A 17,851-nucleotide genomic window follows, 5' to 3' on the forward strand; every position below is an offset into this window, starting at 1 on the left:
TCTGACATTTAATCCTAGCAAAGATTCCCTGTCTTAGGTCAGTTAGGATCCCAAATGTGAAATGTCAGAAGAATAGTAGAGAGAATGACTTATTTCAGCTTTAAATTTCTTTCTGAACATTCCTAGTGGGTCAGAAGTTTGCATACACTGCCTTTAAATTGTTTACCTTGGGTCAAACATTTCAGGCAGCCTTCCACAAGCTTCCCACAATAAGTTTGTGAGTTTTGACTAATTCTTCCAGACAGAGCTGGTGTTACTGAGTCAGGTTTGTAGGCCTCCTTGCTCACACACACTTTTTCAGTTCTGCCAACAAATGTTCTGTAGGATTGAGGTCAGGGCTTTGTGATGGCCACTCCAATAGCTTGAATTGTTGTCCTTAAGCCATTTTGCCACAACTTTGGAAGTATGCTTGGGGTCATTGTCCATTTGGAAGACCCATTTGCAACCAAGCTGTAACTTCCTGATTGATGTCTTGAGATTTTGCTTCAATATATCCGCATAATTTTCATCCCTCATGATGCTATCTATTTTGTGAACTGCACCAGTCCCTCCTGCGGCAAAGCACCCCCACAACATGATGCTGCCACCCCCGTGCTTCACGGTTGGGATGGTGTTCTTCGGCTTGCAAGCCTCTCCCTTTTTCCTCCAAACATAATGATGGTCATTATGGCCAAACAGTTCAGACCAGAGGACATTTATCCCAATATTGTGCAGTTGTAAACGGTAGTCTGGCTTTTTCATGGTGGTTTTGGAGCAATGGATTCTTCCTTGCTGAGCGGCCTTTCAGGTTATGTCGATATAGGAGACGCATTCTGTTTTACTGTGGATATAGATACTTTTGTACCTGTTTCCTCCAGCATCTTGACAAGGTCCTTTGCTGTTGTTCTGGGGTTGATTTGCACTTTTCGCACCACAGTACGTTCATCTCTAGGAGACAGAATGCGTCTCCTTCCTGAGCGGTATGATGGCTGCGTGGTCCCATGGTGTTTATACTTGCGTACTATTGTTTGTACAGATGAACATGGTACCATCAGGCATTTGAAATTGCTCCCAAGGATTAACCAGACTTGTGGATGTCTACAATTTTTTTCCGAGGTCTTGGCTGATTTCTTTTGATTTTCCCATGATTTCAATCAAAGAGGCACTGAGTTTGAAGGTAGGCCTTGAAATACATCCACAGGTACACCTCCAATAGAATCAAAAGATGTCAATTAGCCTATCAGAAGCTTCTAAAGCCATGACATAATTTTTTGGAATTTTCCAAGCTGTTTAAAGGCACAGTCAACATAATGTATGTAAACTTCTGACCCACTGGAATTGTGATACAATGAATGATAAGTGAAATATTCTATCTGTAATCAATTATTGAAAAAATGACTTACCGACTTGCCAAAACTATAGTTTGTTAACAAAACATTTGTGGAGTGGTTTAAAAACAAGTTTTAATGACTCTAACCTAAGTGTATGTAAACTGTATATCTCCCTCTCTAACTTTAAGCATCAGCTGTCAGAGCATCTTACCGATCACTGCACCTGTACACAGCCAATCTGTAAATAGCACACCCGACTACCTCGTCCCCATATTATTACTTACCCCTTGCTCTTTCGCACCCCAATATCTCTACTTGCACATCATCATCTGCACATATATCACTCCAGTATTAATGCTAAATTGTAATTATTTTCACCTCTATGGCCTATTTATTGCCTACCTCCTTACTCTTCTACCTTTGCACACACTGTACATATATCTTTCTATTTTTCTTTTCTTTTGTGTTATTGTACGTTTGTTTATTTGTAACTCTGTGTTGTTGTTTTTGTCGCACTGCTATGCTTTATCTTGGCCAGGTTGCAGTTGTAAATGAGAACTTGTTCTCAACTGGCCTACCTGGTTAAATAAAGGTGGAATAAACATTTAAAAAAATAAAAATGAGATGATCAGGCCTCACCAGGAAGTCAGAACAGAGGTCAGAGGTCAGTCAGCCCAATTAAGTGAGTGTTTGTTTTCCTGCACACACATATTTATTAAATGTGAATTATTTTGAGATTCATGTGTAATGCTTTGGAGGGATCAATATATATCAACTTGTTGACACTGTCTCAGTCCCCAGTAGATGGCATGCTCTGTCCATAATAAGTCTCTACCTAACACTTTAAACTTGAGTAGATGAATACAGAAAATCATTGGTTCTATTTAACAAGGTATGGGCTTGTTTCAAAATGCATTACCAGGCTGCAGGAAATCTTCTACTTTTCTCTTTATAGTTTTATTGGTTAGGGGAAAGTCAAGTCCCACACAACGCTTTAACCTTATCATACCTCAAATGGCCCATAAAGGGACCATTCTGAACATTCCTCAGAATACTTTATTCACCACGTACGTCTACGTGTGGGTGTGCAGGTTGTATATTATTATTATATTTCTATTCTTACTTCATCAGATCGTCATAGTATTATACTCAATATTATGTCACTTTAACTCTAGTAACCCTTTATATATTTGTGTTACATCACAAATTCCTCCTCTAGACTCGTGTTCTATTCATATAGGGGTTTGACATGTACACTAGTTCTATTTAACAGCCAGCATTTTTGGAAATAGTTCTCTCTTCTTTCATATCTCCATACATAATACCATTATACATCAAATTCCATTATCCTCATATAATCTAAAGTCATGTTAATCTCTGAGACATGTTATCCTCGTTACGAACGAGACATGTTATCTTCTGAGACATGTTATGTATATGATTTCTGAGACATGTTATCCTCTACCTGTAGATCCAATGGCAGTGTTGGACAGACCCCTAGATAACGTTACAGATCCGCTCACACAGAACTGGAAAACTCAGCTCACAGAGAACTGGTTGTGGCATTCATTCACCTCTTTCACGTCTAAGCTAGTCCCCTGACAGCTCTGGTTCACTCAATACTAAATAGCTTAATTTCCATCCTCTTATTATCAACATTTCAATCAGCTAATTATCCTAATGTCAAATTCCCATCTTATTAGTCATGATTTCAATAATTTCTTATCCAAATGCCAATCAGCTCTTGTTATCCAAATATCAATCGTTCAGCTTATTATCCCATATCATAGCACCATAGTCCCTATAGTTATAGCATCTACACTATGGTCTCTATAGGCTCTATAGTCTTGCAGCTTCCCATAAATGTAAATAACACCCCGAAATCAAAAACACCTTGTGTTATCTTGTAGGCTAGTGGTACCCTGCTTCTACATATTTATGTTAATTTTTATTGGTTGTATATATATTTATACAGGTTCATTTACATTGACTTACTGAAATCAGTTGCCGTCAATTGTTCGCAGATTATGTGTCTCCTCCTGGGAGGCTCGTAGCAAGGGTCTGGTCTGGTTGGGTCCTCGTCCTCTTTTGGTCAGATCGGAATGTCCCTCGCGCTTCATAAAATGTCACACCAGTTTTCCTCACAGACCCCCACTGGAAAGCTCTGCAGGCAGAATCCATAATCCAGTTTGTGACACAAAATTGCCATGGAAATTCTTACACAGGGACACTCAAAGTCAATCTTAAATGAATCATTGTTTATTTGTCAGCACGCTGGAGAGGTTCCAACCAACTCAATGCACCATAGTACACATGTCAATCAAGAGCTCTGTCTGGGCAGTCCCAGCAGATGTCTTCTATATGGCTATACACAGACAAGTTACATTTGCATGATTTAGCATAATTAATTAATCATTTCTGTTTTGTTTCATTCATGTGACTGACCAATACTGGTTCACAACATGTGACAGACCAATATCTCACAAGGCTTCTTATCTCTAAGCTGAGACCTTGAAACTGAGATATCTTTCGTTCATTTCATTCAACACAAGGTCTGGGCGTACTGCGAAATTGCGGATGCTGATAGTGAGGATTTGTTCAGCCACTTGCATGAACACAGAAATTGGTCTATAGAACAGCACATAGATAGAACACAGAAAATAGTTATAAGAAAAGCACAAACATTAAAATTCCATTACACACCCATATAAGTGCTCTGAGTGAGATGCTAACAGAGCGTGCGCAGTCTGTTTTCTAGGCTGTGCCTCTTATGGAAAGTTTTCTTCTGAATGATTAAAGTTGAGCTGGGAGTCTGCAATGGAGCAGCATCCACACTCCTCCTCACATCGTGACCTGCTTTAGATAACACACAGATCTCATAGGACCGCCATAGATAAATGCAACTAATAATACCAACACACATACTCTAGCTAATGACACACATGTAGTTTAGCTAATGGCATGTGTGTGGGATGAAAGTGTGTGTGTGTGTGTGTTCTTGCTCAATTAAAAAGACTGTTATGGAAATGTTGGAAGTTGGTTATAGGAAAGAACTCCCAGGTGCCACACACACACACACACACACACCCAAACACATACTGCCATACTCCTCAAAGCCCTGACACCACTCTTTCTGCCAAGTGCAAACCCATTTGGTTTGTATTTTCCGCAGAGATTTTGACCAGCTTGCTGTTGAAGTCTTATCTTAATCCTTTGACTAGTGTGTGTACATAAAGTGTGTGTGTGTGTGTGTGTGTGTGTGTGTGTGTGTGTGTGTGTGTGTGTGTGTGTGTGTGTGTGTGTGTGTGTATGTGTGTGTGTGTGTGTGTGTGTGTGTGTGGTGTGTGTGTGTGTGTGTTTCCATGTGTGTAGCAAAACTTTCCATGATATAAGAGGCACAGCCTAGAAAATAGACTGCGAACGCTCTGTAAGCATCTCTCTCGGAACGCTTATATGGGTATGTAATGGAATTTTAATGTTTGTGCTTTAATGTTGGTGCGGTATGATACAACAGGTTACCAACATATTCAAATCATACCATGGCTATAATTTAACATAATTCAACATCCACTGAAGTAAATAGAGGTTAAATAAAACAAAGGTCAAATGTATTTTAAAAAGCAGCTAGCAGGTTTACTAGATAGCTACAGTAGTTGCTGTGGTATCCAAACAAACAAACTTGCTAGTTTAGCTAATCAAACCGTCAGTCCTAGCTTACTATAAAAAATTAAATAAAAAATCAACAATACCAATACTGTTTTCAATTTGACTTTCACATTCAAAAGCAGCTCAAACAAATCTTGTAAAAATAAACTATAGCCATTGAATTGTACCGTGCAAATATACTGTGCGTTATAGGGAAATAATGCACGCTCTAGAATGCCCTTCAAGCCAATCAGAAAGGGGTATTTCACAATGCCATGGTATAACACTTAATTATGTTCATATGTCAAACTGCAATGTAGCGTAGTTCATCTCAAACATTCACTGTGTGACATCCTATGTGTGTGTTTCAGAGAGTTTGGACAGTTGGCTGTGGAGCTGCTGGACCAGTCATACAAGCAGGACGAGCAGATGGCCATGAAGTTGCTGACCTATGAGCTGAAGAACTGGAGTAACGCCACCTGCCTGCAGCTGGCCGTGGCCGCCAAGCACCGTGACTTCATCGCCCACACCTGCAGCCAGATGCTGCTCACTGACATGTGGATGGGACGCCTGCGCATGCGCAAGAACTCTGGGCTGAAGGTCAGAAGGGCCAGGGGTCACACGGTGCATTGTCTAAATGGGGTTTCAGAGGTTGACCATCTGACTGATTGACTGACAGACATACTTATGGAAGTAGATTTTATTGTAGACTACTGTAGATTTTAATTGAAGGTGAAGCATTACCATACCCAGCTTGAAAAACGTGTTGCAATTACCCTGTTTGACCCACTGGGCATAATGGCTAAAGATATCCCATATTTGAGCTGTCGTTTGACCATTCCTAACACTGTTCATCTTGATTTACTCACCTACAGTTACACTGTAAAGGTTTGTGCTATTACTCAGCCCAGGCAAGTAGGTTAGCCAATGAGTTGGCTGAGGTTTGACAGCATACAGCTGCTTAGGTCATGAAAGGGCACAGGCATTTCTTATTTTGAGTAGCTGTGCATGGGGCCGCTGGTTGGTTGTGTGTAAGAAGGATCAAGGATGAATCCAGGTGCAGTATAGAGCTGGTTGGTAAACAGACACACTCATGACCTACAAAGCCCCACCACACACACCTCCCTGTCTGGGTTGTATTCACTAGACACCAGACGGAAGAAAACAGACTGAAACAGGAAGGCACTACCTGAACTTGTCCAATGAGAAACGCTTGTTTTCGTATTTTGTTGCAAAATGTTTTTCTACGGTGAGCACTAATGGATACGACTCTGGCCTGCTGCCGCAGACCTGAAACAGATATCTCCCTCCACAGTTTAACGACACTTCCCTTTACATCCCACTCCCTAATACCCCTCTCTCACGCCCCTCATCCCCCTTTTGTCTGACTTTAATGTAGTGGAGGTGTTAACAGCTTGATTATATCCTTTATCCCCTGGCTGTGTGTTCTTCTCATTTCTCTGCTACTCTAACCATCTCTAGCTGTCTGGGCTAATGCCTCTTTAATTGATTCTCAGATAAGCTCGCTCGTCTCCACTGCATCAAACACGCAAACTATCTCACTGCACGTCAGCCATAGCATTATGCAATTTCACAGTGACGAGCTCCAAAATAATATGGACATGTGGGATACGAATGGTGGTGTCTGTGTGTCTGCGTGTATGTGTGTATTTGGGAGTGTGTGTGGCGTGGATGTGTGTGTGCTCACCTGTGTCTTTATACAGATCCACTGGTTCAACAAGACATTTGAGCAACTTGTAACATCAAAGTTGCAAGGTGTGAGGAATTTACCATAGTATGGGTATTACCATGGGTATTCATAACATTTGTTTTGGGAAGAATGGAAAGAAACAAGTTTGTCACTTGATCGGCGAAAACACTGACATGCATTGGAACCACGCAATATGACCATAACTCTCCCAACGTCGTGCCACGTGACAACTTTTGAAGCAGCGTCCCTGTATCTGTTTGTGTGTATTGCCCCTCCATGTGTCTAACTCCAACCCCCTGCCCAGGTGATCTTGGGCCTGCTGCTGCCTCCGTCCATCCTGAGTCTGGAGTTTAAGAACAAGGATGAAATGTCGTACATGCCTCAAGACCAGGACACCTACCTGCAGGAGAAGGAGGAGGAAGAGCCCGAGCCCGCCAAAGAAAAGGAGGAAGAGGACATGGAGTTCACAGTAAGATCCTACTGTGAGACGCAGTACAACTCCGTGGTGAGAGCACCCACCTCAGCCCTGCCTTCAGACTATACACATGCAGGCTGCGTCTGAAATGGAAGCCTATTAGTATTCCCTACTATATAGGGAATAGGGGGCCATTTCGAACACACCCTTAGCCAGCTCCTGCCCCTCAACTAAACAAAATTCGAAGCACAGTTGCCCCTGCCCAGATTTTCATGGCCAGATATATTTTCAACCCCCCCCCCCCCCCCCAAAAAAAAAAATGTTCAGGTTGGATCCAAGATCTGTGGTTAAGGGGCGACTTCTATGTCCAGCTTAAAGTACACACACTTTAGTCTCTCTCTCTCTCGCTCTAGTTTTTCTCAGTTGCTAAAACACAATTTCTGAAACCTTGCTCCAAACCTCATCTTCAAGCACTATTTACATAACCTCTGACTCCTCTCGCAAAATGAAACATTCGCCTCAAAACAGTTTTACCTGTGTTCGGAATCAAACACTGCTCTCAAATCATAAACAAGGTGATCAAAATGATATACACTCTCAAGCAGTCAGTAAACAATACACCTGAAAAATAGAAAACACATTCTCGGGGAGAAGTACATTTTTAATCAAAAAATATATTCATATTTTTCCGTCATTGTCTTTTGATGAACGAAAACATGTTCTATCATAGTAGCTCAAAATGGATCCGAAATTACTACTCTGCTTTGCTCTTTGCAATTTTGTTTTTTGTTTTTCCTCCTCCTTGTACCCCTATTTTTACAGTACTGTACCCTGCAGCAGTCAGTGCTGTTAATAAATGGAAAGCACAATGTTCAGGGCCATACAATTTGTCCATTGTACAGTATACAGCCTACAATGCACTGTACTACAGTATACAATACTAAAAGGGACAAAAATCAAAGGAGTAAACATGTGATCAGTGTGCTTCTTCTTGTCTTTGGGATGGGTCAGGCCAGAGCACTTTGTCGACATCACAACCAATATTGTCCCTCCTGAGGCAACGGGGGAAGAAGCCTCTTGTGTGCCGTATCCAGCCCTGACATGATTCCTCATCTATATCACCACAGGCTAAATCCATGGCTTGCAGCAGATTTACTCTGGTGTAGGGTTGTCTATCATACACTTTACATCTCCAAGAGGAGAAAAACTCCTCAATCGGATTCAGGAAAGGCGAGTATGGAGGGAGGTACAAGTTCATAAACTGCCCATTGATGTTAAACCATTCCCTTACCTGAGCAGCTCGGTGGAAACTGACATTGTCCCACACTATGACATAGGTGGGAATGGGTGTTATGGTGAGTGAATGAGGACCCAAAAGCGAACTAACTTAAACAGAGCTTCTTTAATAACCAAACATAGGTAGGCTCAGATAGACCGGCAGATTCCGACAGGACAGGACAAGGTTACAGCAAACATGACGATAGTCTGGCTCAGGCATGAAACACAAACAAGAATCCGACAAGGACAGGAACAGAAACAGAGAGAGATATAGGGACCTAATCAGAGGGAAAAAAGGGAACAGGTGGGAAACGGGGTGAATGGGTAGTTAGAGGAGACAAGGAACAGCTGGGAGAAAGCGGGGGAGAAAAGGTAACCTAACAACGACCAGCAGAGGGAGACAGGGTGAAGGGAAAGGACAGAGACAAGACACAACATGACAGTACCCCCCCACTCACCGAGCGCCTCCTGGCGCACTCGAGGAGGAAACCTGGCGGCAACGGAGGAAATCCTCGATCAGCGCACGGTCCAGCACGTCCCGAGAGGGAACCCAACTCCTCTCCTCAGGACCGTACCCCTCCCAATCGACAAGGTACTGGTGACCACGGCCCCGAGGACGCATGTCCAAAATCCTGCGGACCCTGTAGATGGGTGCGCCCTCGACAAGGATGGGGGGGGGGGGGAAGACGAGCGGGGGCGCGAAGAACGGGCTTAATACAGGAGACATGGAAGACCGGGTGGACGCGACGAAGGTATCGCGGAAGAAGAAGTCGAACTGCGACAGGATTAATGACCCGAGAAATACGGAACGGACCAATGAACCGCGGGGTCAACTTGCGAGAAGCCGTCTTAAGGGGAAGGTTCTGAGTGGAGAGCCAAACTCTCTGACCGCGACAATATCTAGGACTCTTAGTTCTACGCTTATTAGCAGCCCTCACAGTCTGCGCCCTATAACGGCAAAGTGCAGACCTGACCCTCTTCCAGGTGCGCTCGCAACGTTGGACAAAAGCCTGAGCGGAGGGGACGCTGGACTCGGCGAACTGAGATGAGAACAGCGGAGGCTGGTACCCGAGGCTACTCTGAAAAGGAGATAGCCCGGTCGCAGACGAAGGAAGCGAGTTGTGGGCGTATTCTGCCCAGGGGAGCTGTTCTGACCAAGACGCAGGGTTGCGAAAAGAAAGACTGCGTAAGATGCGACCAATAGTCTGATTGGCCCGTTCTGCTTGACCGTTAGACTGGGGGTGAAAGCCGGAAGAGAGACTGACGGAAGCCCCAATCAAACGGCAAAACTCCCTCCAAAATTGAGACGTGAATTGCGGACCTCTGTCCGAAACGACGTCTGACGGAAGGCCATGAATTCTGAAAACATTCTCGATGATGATTTGTGCCGTCTCTTTAGCAGAAGGAAGCTTAGCAAGGGGAATGAAATGAGCCGCCTTAGAGAACCTATCGACAACCGTAAGAATAACAGTCTTCCCCGCTGACGAAGGCAGTCCGGTGACAAAATCTAAGGCGATGTGAGACCACGGTCGAGAGGGGATAGGAAGCGGCCTGAGACGGCCGGCAGGAGGAGAGTTACCGGACTTAGTCTGCGCGCAGACCGAACAAGCAGCCACGAAACGACGCGTGTCATGCTCCCGGGTGGGCCACCAAAAACGCTGGCGAATGGAAGCAAGCGTACCCCGAACGCCAGGGTGGCCGGCTAACTTGGCAGAGTGAGCCCACTGAAGAACGGCCAGACGAGTAGGAACGGGAACGAAAAGAAGGTTCCTAGGACAAGCGCGCGGCGACGGAGTGTGAGTGAGCGCTTGTTTTACCTGCCTCTCAATTCCCCAGACAGTCAACCCGACAACACGCCCCTCAGGGAGAATCCCCTCGGGGTCAGTGGAGGCTACTGAAGAACTGAAGAGACGAGACAAAGCATCAGGCTTGGTGTTCTTAGAGCCCGGACGATAAGAAATCACAAACTCGAAACGAGCGAAAAACAGCGCCCAACGCGCCTGACGCGCATTAAGTCGTTTGGCAGAACGGATGTACTCAAGGTTCCTATGGTCAGTCCAAACGACAAAAGGAACGGTCGCCCCCTCCAACCACTGTCGCCATTCGCCTAGGGCTAACCGGATGGCGAGCAGTTCGCGGTTACCCACATCATAGTTACGTTCCGACGGCGACAGGCGATGAGAAAAATACGCGCATGGGTGGACCTTGTCGTCAGAGAGGGAGCGCTGAGAAAGAATGGCTCCCACGCCCACCTCTGACGCGTCAACCTCGACAACGAACTGTCTAGAGACGTCAGGTGTAACAAGGATAGGAGCGGATGTAAAACGATTCTTGAGGAGATCAAAAGCTCCCTGGGCGGAAACGGACCACTTAAAGCACGTCTTGACAGAAGTAAGGGCTGTGAGAGGGGCGGCCACCTGACCGAAATTACGGATGAAACGACGATAGAAGTTTGCGAAGCCGAGAAAGCGCTGCAGCTCGACGCGTGACTTAGGGACGGGCCAATCAATGACAGCTTGGACCTTAGCGGGATCCATCTTAATGCCTTCAGCGGAAATAACAGAACCGAGAAATGTGACGGAGGAGGCATGAAAAGTGCACTTCTCAGCCTTCACAAAAAGACAATTCTCTAAAAGGCGCTGGAGGACACGTCGAACGTGCTGAACATGAATCTGGAGTGACGGTGAAAAAATCAGGATATCGTCAAGGTAAACGAAAACAAAGATGTTCAGCATGTCTCTCAGGACATCATTGACTAATGCCTGAAAGACAGCTGGAGCGTTAGCGAGGCCGAAAGGAAGGACCCGGTATTCAAAGTGCCCTAACGGAGTGTTAAACGCCGTCTTCCACTCGTCCCCCTCCCTGATGCGCACGAGATAGTAAGCGTTACGAAGGTCCAACTTAGTGAAAAACCTGGCTCCCTGCAGGATCTCAAAGGCTGAAGACATAAGAGGAAGCGGATAACGATTCTTCACTGTTATGTCATTCAGCCCTCGATAATCTATGCAGGGGCGCAGAGACCCGTCCTTCTTCTTGACAAAAAAAAACCCCGCTCCGGCGGGAGAGGATGAGGGGACTATGGTACCGGCGTCAAGAGCTACAGACAAATAATCTTCGAGAGCCTTACGTTCGGGAGCCGACAGAGAGTATAGTCTACCCCGGGGGGGGGTGGTTCCCGGAAGGAGATCAATACTACAATCATACGACCGGTGTGGAGGAAGAGAGGTTGCCCTGGACCGACTGAACACCGTGCGCAGATCGTGATATTCCTCCGGCACCCCTGTCAAATCACCAGGCTCCTCCTGTGAAGAAGAGACAGAGGAAACAGGAGGGATAGCAGACATTAAACATTTCACATGACAAGAGACGTTCCAGGAGAGGATAGAATTACTAGACCAATTAATGGAAGGATTATGACAAACTAGCCAGGGATGGCCCAAAACAACAGGTGTAAAAGGTGAACGAAAAATCAAAAAAGAAATGGTTTCGCTATGATTACCAGAAACAGTGAGGGTTAAAGGTAGCGTCTCACGCTGAATCCTGGGGAGAGGACTACCATCCAGGGCGAACAAGGCCGTGGACTCCCTTAACTGTCTGAGAGGAATGTCATGTTCCCGAGCCCAGGTCTCGTCCATAAAACAGCCCTCCGCCCCAGAGTCTATTAAGGCACTGCAGGAAGCTGACGAACCGGTCCAGCGTAGATGGACCGACAAGGTAGTGCAGGATCTTGAAGGAGAGACAGGAGTAGTAGCGCTCACCAGTAGCCCTCCGCTTACTGATGAGCTCTGGCTTTTACTGGACATGAAGTGACAAAATGACCAGCAGAACCGCAATAGAGACAGAGGCGGTTGGTGATTCTCCGTTCCCTCTCCTTAGTCGAGATGCGGATACCTCCCAGCTGCATAGGCTCAGCTCCCGAGCCGGCAGAGGAAGATGGTAGTGATGCGGAGAGGGGGGCAACGGAGAACGCGAGCTCCTTTCCACGAGCTCGGTGACGCAGATCAACCCGTCGCTCAATGCGAATAGCGAGTTCAATCAGGGAATCCACGCTGGAAGGGACCTCCCGGGAGAGAATCTCATCCTTTACCTCTGCGCGGAGACCCTCCAGAAAACGAGCGAGCAAAGCCGGCTCGTTCCAGCCACTGGAGGCAGCAAGAGTGCGAAACTCAATAGAGTAGTCTGTTATGGATCGATTACCTTGACATAGGGAAGACAGGGCCCTGGAAGCCTCCTCCCCAAAAACAGATCGATCAAAAACCCGTATCATCTCCTCCTTAAAGTCCTGATACTGGTTAGTACACTCAGCCCTTGCCTCCCAGATTGCCGTGCCCCACTCACGAGCCCGTCCAATAAGGAGAGATATGACGTAGGCGACACGAGCAGTGCTCCTGGAGTAAGTGTTGGGCTGGAGAGAAAACACAATATCACACTGGGTGAGGAACGAGCGGCATTCAGTGGGCTCCCCAGAGTAACACGGCGGGTTATTGATTCTGGGCTCCGGAGATTCGAAAGCCCTGGAAGTGGCCGGTGGATCGAGGCGGAGATGGTGAACCTGTTCTGTGAGGTTGGAGACTTGGGTGGCCAGGGTCTCAACGGCATGTCGAGCAGCAGACACTTCCTGCTCGTGTCTGCCTAGCATCGCTCCCTGGATCCCGACGGCTGAGTGGAGAGGATCCGAAGTCGCTGGGTCCATTCTTGGTCGGATTCTTCTGTTATGGTGAGTGAATGAGGACCCAAAAGCGAACTAACTTAAACAGAGCTTCTTTAATAACCAAACATAGGTAGGCTCAGATAGACCGGCAGATTCCGACAGGACAGGACAAGGTTACAGCAAACATGACGATAGTCTGGCTCAGGCATGAAACACAAACAAGAATCCGACAAGGACAGGAACAGAAACAGAGAGAGATATAGGGACCTAATCAGAGGGAAAAAAGGGAACAGGTGGGAAACGGGGTGAATGGGTAGTTAGAGGAGACAAGGAACAGCTGGGAGAAAGCGGGGGAGAAAAGGTAACCTAACAACGACCAGCAGAGGGAGACAGGGTGAAGGGAAAGGACAGAGACAAGACACAACATGACAATGGGATTCTCATTTAGCTCTTGACCCTGCTGCTCTTGAACCTGCTGCTCAAATAAAATATATCTTAGATTGGCAATACATCTTAGAAGGTGCTGGGTGTTATATGGCCGAGTGTAACATGGTGATGTAGAACACCATGGTTGCTGATAGCAGCACAGATTGTGACATTGCCACCTCGTTGACCAGGGACTTCAACAATGGCCCGCTGTCCAATCATGTTTTGGCCTCTCCTTCTCCTCTTTGTTAGATTGAAGCCTGCTTCATCGACAAAGATGAACTCATGGGGTCTGTCCAAGGATTCCAAGTCAAATATTGTCTGTGTAGAAATACAACATACTGTATGTCGGATTTTGTAAGTCGTACAGAGACAGTGCTATACTGTAGAGTACAATTAGGCTTCTGATTCACATGCATTGTATGTACTGAAGAGTAACGTCATTCACATAGTATGTGTTAGTACTGTAGACAATCTGGATTACAGTACATGTTTCTGAATGTACACGTACTTGCACATACTGAGCTCGCAGTTCTTTCACCCTTGGTGAGTTGTGCTCAAAAGGTACTCTGTATACTTGTTTCCTTCGCATCCTGTTACGATGGAGGACACGGTCAATTGTGGAAATGCTCACACTGTCGATTCCCTGGAAGTGTGTGTTGTCTTGTATCACTCGTTCCTGGATTTCTCTGAGTCGTATTGCATTATCTTGAAGGACCATGCCAACTATAACGTCCTCTTGCTCCCGAGTGAATACAGCTGTCCTTCCACCTGCATGTGGCAGCCTTGCAATTCTACAAAAAGTAGTTGTGCAGTTACAAAACATATTCATGCAGTACAACACATACAGTGATTAACTTTACAAATGTCTATTGAAACAGCTGCATATAGTGTAGTACAGTAAATTTGCAATTACAAAAATACAGTAGTATCCTGTACCTGTTCTCTTCTCTGAATGTCCTTACTATGGTGGACACAGAAAATCGGCTCAAATTGGGTTGCACTCTAAGTCCTGCTTCCCTCATTGTCAGTCCATGGACAAGAACATAACTATAATTATAACTGTTGGTCTATAACTGTTGCTCGAATTTCATCAGATATTTCCACTCTTTATCTTCCTCTTCGTCCTCCTCTTCCTCTTTCTTGCCCTCCTCTTCTTGCCCTACGCACTCGTCCTCGTCCTCTCACATTGTTTCTTCTATCCATTCTCAGACTTTCTTCTTCCCACCTTCAACAACCTGTTTGCTCTCTGAACTGGCTTATATTGGTTGTGTTGCATCATTTGAAACAGGTTAAATCAATTTTGAGTGGTTGTGTTCAATCAATGACATATGTTCTCTATTTGTATTTGATTGTTGCCACTTGTGTTTACCAGTATGGATGACATGTGCATTGGAGTGCAGAATGTGTTTTGAGAATGAGAATGTGTTTAGAGTTTTGCCGAAAAGTCTAAGTGAGACCTGCAAATTGTGTTTTACCATGTGAAATGGTTTAAGGTATTGACAACAGACTGCATAATTAGCTATATGAGTCCAGGCAACTGAGAACTTTGTTCAGCCAATGGGTTTTAGTGTTTCAGAAATTGAGAAAAACTGTAACAAACACACTCCATTATTATTGTCCCTATACACTGATCCAAGCCTAGTCCCTACCCTATTACGGCCAACCAGAGGGGCAGTAAGAACAGCTCTGCCCTGCCCCCAAACCTACCTGTCGTCCCGCTTCTCATTTCCTGTGGTCGCGGCCGAAGACGTGGTTGTGGAGTTGTAACGTCTCAGTCTGTTTTGCCGCCCTAGGCTCGTTGTGTATGTCTCTCTCTCTCTCTCTCTCTCTCTCTGTGTCCCTCTCTCTTTCCCCCTCTCTTTTGCTTTCCCTCCCTCTCTGTCTCTCTTTCCCTTCCCCCATTCTCTCTCTCTCTCCCTGTTCCTTTCACTCTCTTTGTCTTTTCCCCTCTCTCTTTCCCCTATCTCGCTCCCTCTCTCCCATTCCTAGCCAAGGTCTTACTAGAGGTACAGTACCATATGCGACTGCTGCCCCTCATTTTCACCAGTGGCGCTGGCATCCGCGCATCAACTTGCATGCTGCTAAGAGAGAGTGTCGCTCATCTGATTTACGGCAGCAGCTTTAAGCTGCTCAGGTTACTAACTGTGCCTGCCTGCCTGGTCTACGCTGATGCACAGTCTGTGGGTGTGTCTGAAATGGCACCCTATCCCCTGTGTATTGCACCGCTTTTGACCAGGGCCTGGTTTCGCAAAAGCATCTTAAGGCTACGTTCATTGCTCGAACCTTCGTAGGAGCATCGTTAAATCTCAGAGCTGTTCCCCAAAACCATCGTTGTTGACGTTGCACTTGAAAACGTTCGTAATCGAACGCCTTCCTCAGACCACTCGTAGAACAGCGAAGTGCGTCGTCAGATGCCTTTTTGCCCTCCCACGTTCCTATGCACAGAAGATCTCTGCTAAACATAGAATCACATGGTTTATCCGCCTCTCTGTGACTGTAATAACTTCTGAACTAAGTTGACTACAAATAAGAAGATGCTTCAAATTAAAACTGAGATAGGTGCATTCAAATATAAATAGCCTAGGCTATGGGCCTATTTCAATCATATTAAAATACTGTTAATCGTTTGAGTTCCATTGTGTTACTTGTATGATGAAGTCTGTAATTGGTCTTAATAAATGTTAATATGTGTAGCCTAACGTGCACAACGACAGAATGCCTCAACGAAGCACTTACCAAACGTTCACTCTGCGTGGTGTTTTGGGCCGTTGTTGGAAAGATGCATTGTTAAAACACTCGCAAGGCTAAGTTCCATCGCTATCGGGAAACCGTGCCCAGGGTTTGAACACCCTCGCTTAATACAGAACTGGCAATTGGTGACTCGGTCCATCTAAATAGACATTGCGGTACATATTGTCATCTGCATTTAGTCAGCCAGCCGGCGCAAAAACTCATTGGGAACAGGAGTTTATGAGAATGCTGATGAGAGAGTTCTTCGACACCCCCCAAAAAAAAACTCTGCCAAAGGATTACATCTGGTCATGAGCTCTTCCGCTTGCCGTTGTGAGCTGCTGGTTTCTGAATGTTCAAACGCAGAGCAGAACCGAACTATGTCTCAGACAGGTTCATACAAATACATGCTATGCTACATATGCTATGCTACATACATCGGTATTGTATTGCAAGTCATCCTCCGGTGCCTCCAAAAACACACTGTAATCCCTGACACTCCCAACCCAGATGCAGTTTAAATGAGCATGTTGGCATGGCATTGTGATTTTCACATGCATCTGGCTCTTTCATCGCGAGGTGTGTCTCCCTTTTCCCAAAACATGCAATACAATACAATCAAATACAACTTGCTGACTCCTCAGCGGTGTGTTGTGGTATGGGCATCCATGATCATAACCTCTGGGATTTGACACTCCCTGTCATGGATGACAAACTGTGTTACTGTGAGTCCTAGAAATGGACGTCAGACATCTTTTTTTCCTCCTTGCTGTCATCTCTCTCCTTTGCTTTCTCTCTCTCTCTCTCTCTCTCTCTCACTCTCTTTTTCTCTCTCTCTCTCTACTGTCCGTCACTGTCGTCTGAGACTCGATCCGTAAGTGTTTGTCTCCGTCATATGTGTCATCATCCTCACCAGCACTCAATGTCCCTAACATGCAACATTCGGAATGAGTTTGCCTGTGCTTGCTTATGCTCATGCAACTAAAGTGTACTGTAGGAACAGCTCTAATGCTCTTTAATTTGTTTCTTCTCTCTCTCCTGTATCTTTGTATCTCTCTCCATCTCTTTCTTTCTGTCTCTCTGGGTGGGATGCCCCAGGCCATGCTGGGTAAGGTAAGCACGGAGGCGTCTCGTAAGAAGGGTGTGGGGGAGGTCCAGAATAGACACCGGCTCATCCCCATGGGCCGGAAGATCTACGAGTTCTACAACGCTCCCATCGTCAAGTTCTGGTTTCACACAGTGAGTCTGCTGTCAGGGTGTGTTGCTACCTAGAACCATAGGGTTTTCTGAATTCAAAAGATTTCATGTAGAACCTTACCCCTTCACAATTAACCCTTTTGAGAACCCAGTGGATAGATGCGGTGTGTGACCCAGGGCTTGCTTCTGTGTCTGTGTGCATTGTCTGCGTGCATCGTATCTACAGGCTGGACATTTTAATTTGGCAATATCGATGTCTTCATCTTTCATGCTGCCTCTTTCAATCTGCCGATCCAATGAAAAAATCACAATCACTCCCTAGCAGGCAGGGTTATCTCGTATTCATGGAGGTAAAAAAAAGAACACTTAATGGAAAGCCGTTCTCTCCCTCTATCGCCGTGTCGGTCAGAAAATCCCATGTAAAATGTATGGATTCATTTTAGCGTCAGATGCTCGGTCTTGTCAGGCTGTAGTGTACTTTTTAG

General features: G+C 45.5%; 1 protein-coding gene across 3 annotated transcripts in view; it reads left to right on the forward strand.

Annotated features, from left to right (window-relative positions):
• Positions 1–17,851, forward strand: part of trpm3 (transient receptor potential cation channel, subfamily M, member 3) — a 217,913-nt gene that overhangs the window by 177,654 nt on the left and 22,408 nt on the right. For 2 of the 3 annotated variants that reach the window (XM_021621100.2, XM_021621102.2), the window contains exons 16-18: positions 5,327–5,555; positions 6,971–7,171; positions 17,268–17,408. In XM_021621100.2, the coding sequence (XP_021476775.2) occupies positions 5,327–5,555; positions 6,971–7,171; positions 17,268–17,408 (571 nt within the window). The remainder of the gene's footprint in view (positions 1–5,326; positions 5,556–6,970; positions 7,172–17,267; positions 17,409–17,851) is intronic. The other variant, XM_021621106.2, reaches the window with a different exon arrangement.

The sequence above is a fragment of the Oncorhynchus mykiss genome, chromosome 11 (genome assembly GCF_013265735.2).
Source record: "Oncorhynchus mykiss isolate Arlee chromosome 11, USDA_OmykA_1.1, whole genome shotgun sequence".
Taxonomy (NCBI): Eukaryota; Metazoa; Chordata; class Actinopteri; order Salmoniformes; family Salmonidae; genus Oncorhynchus; species Oncorhynchus mykiss.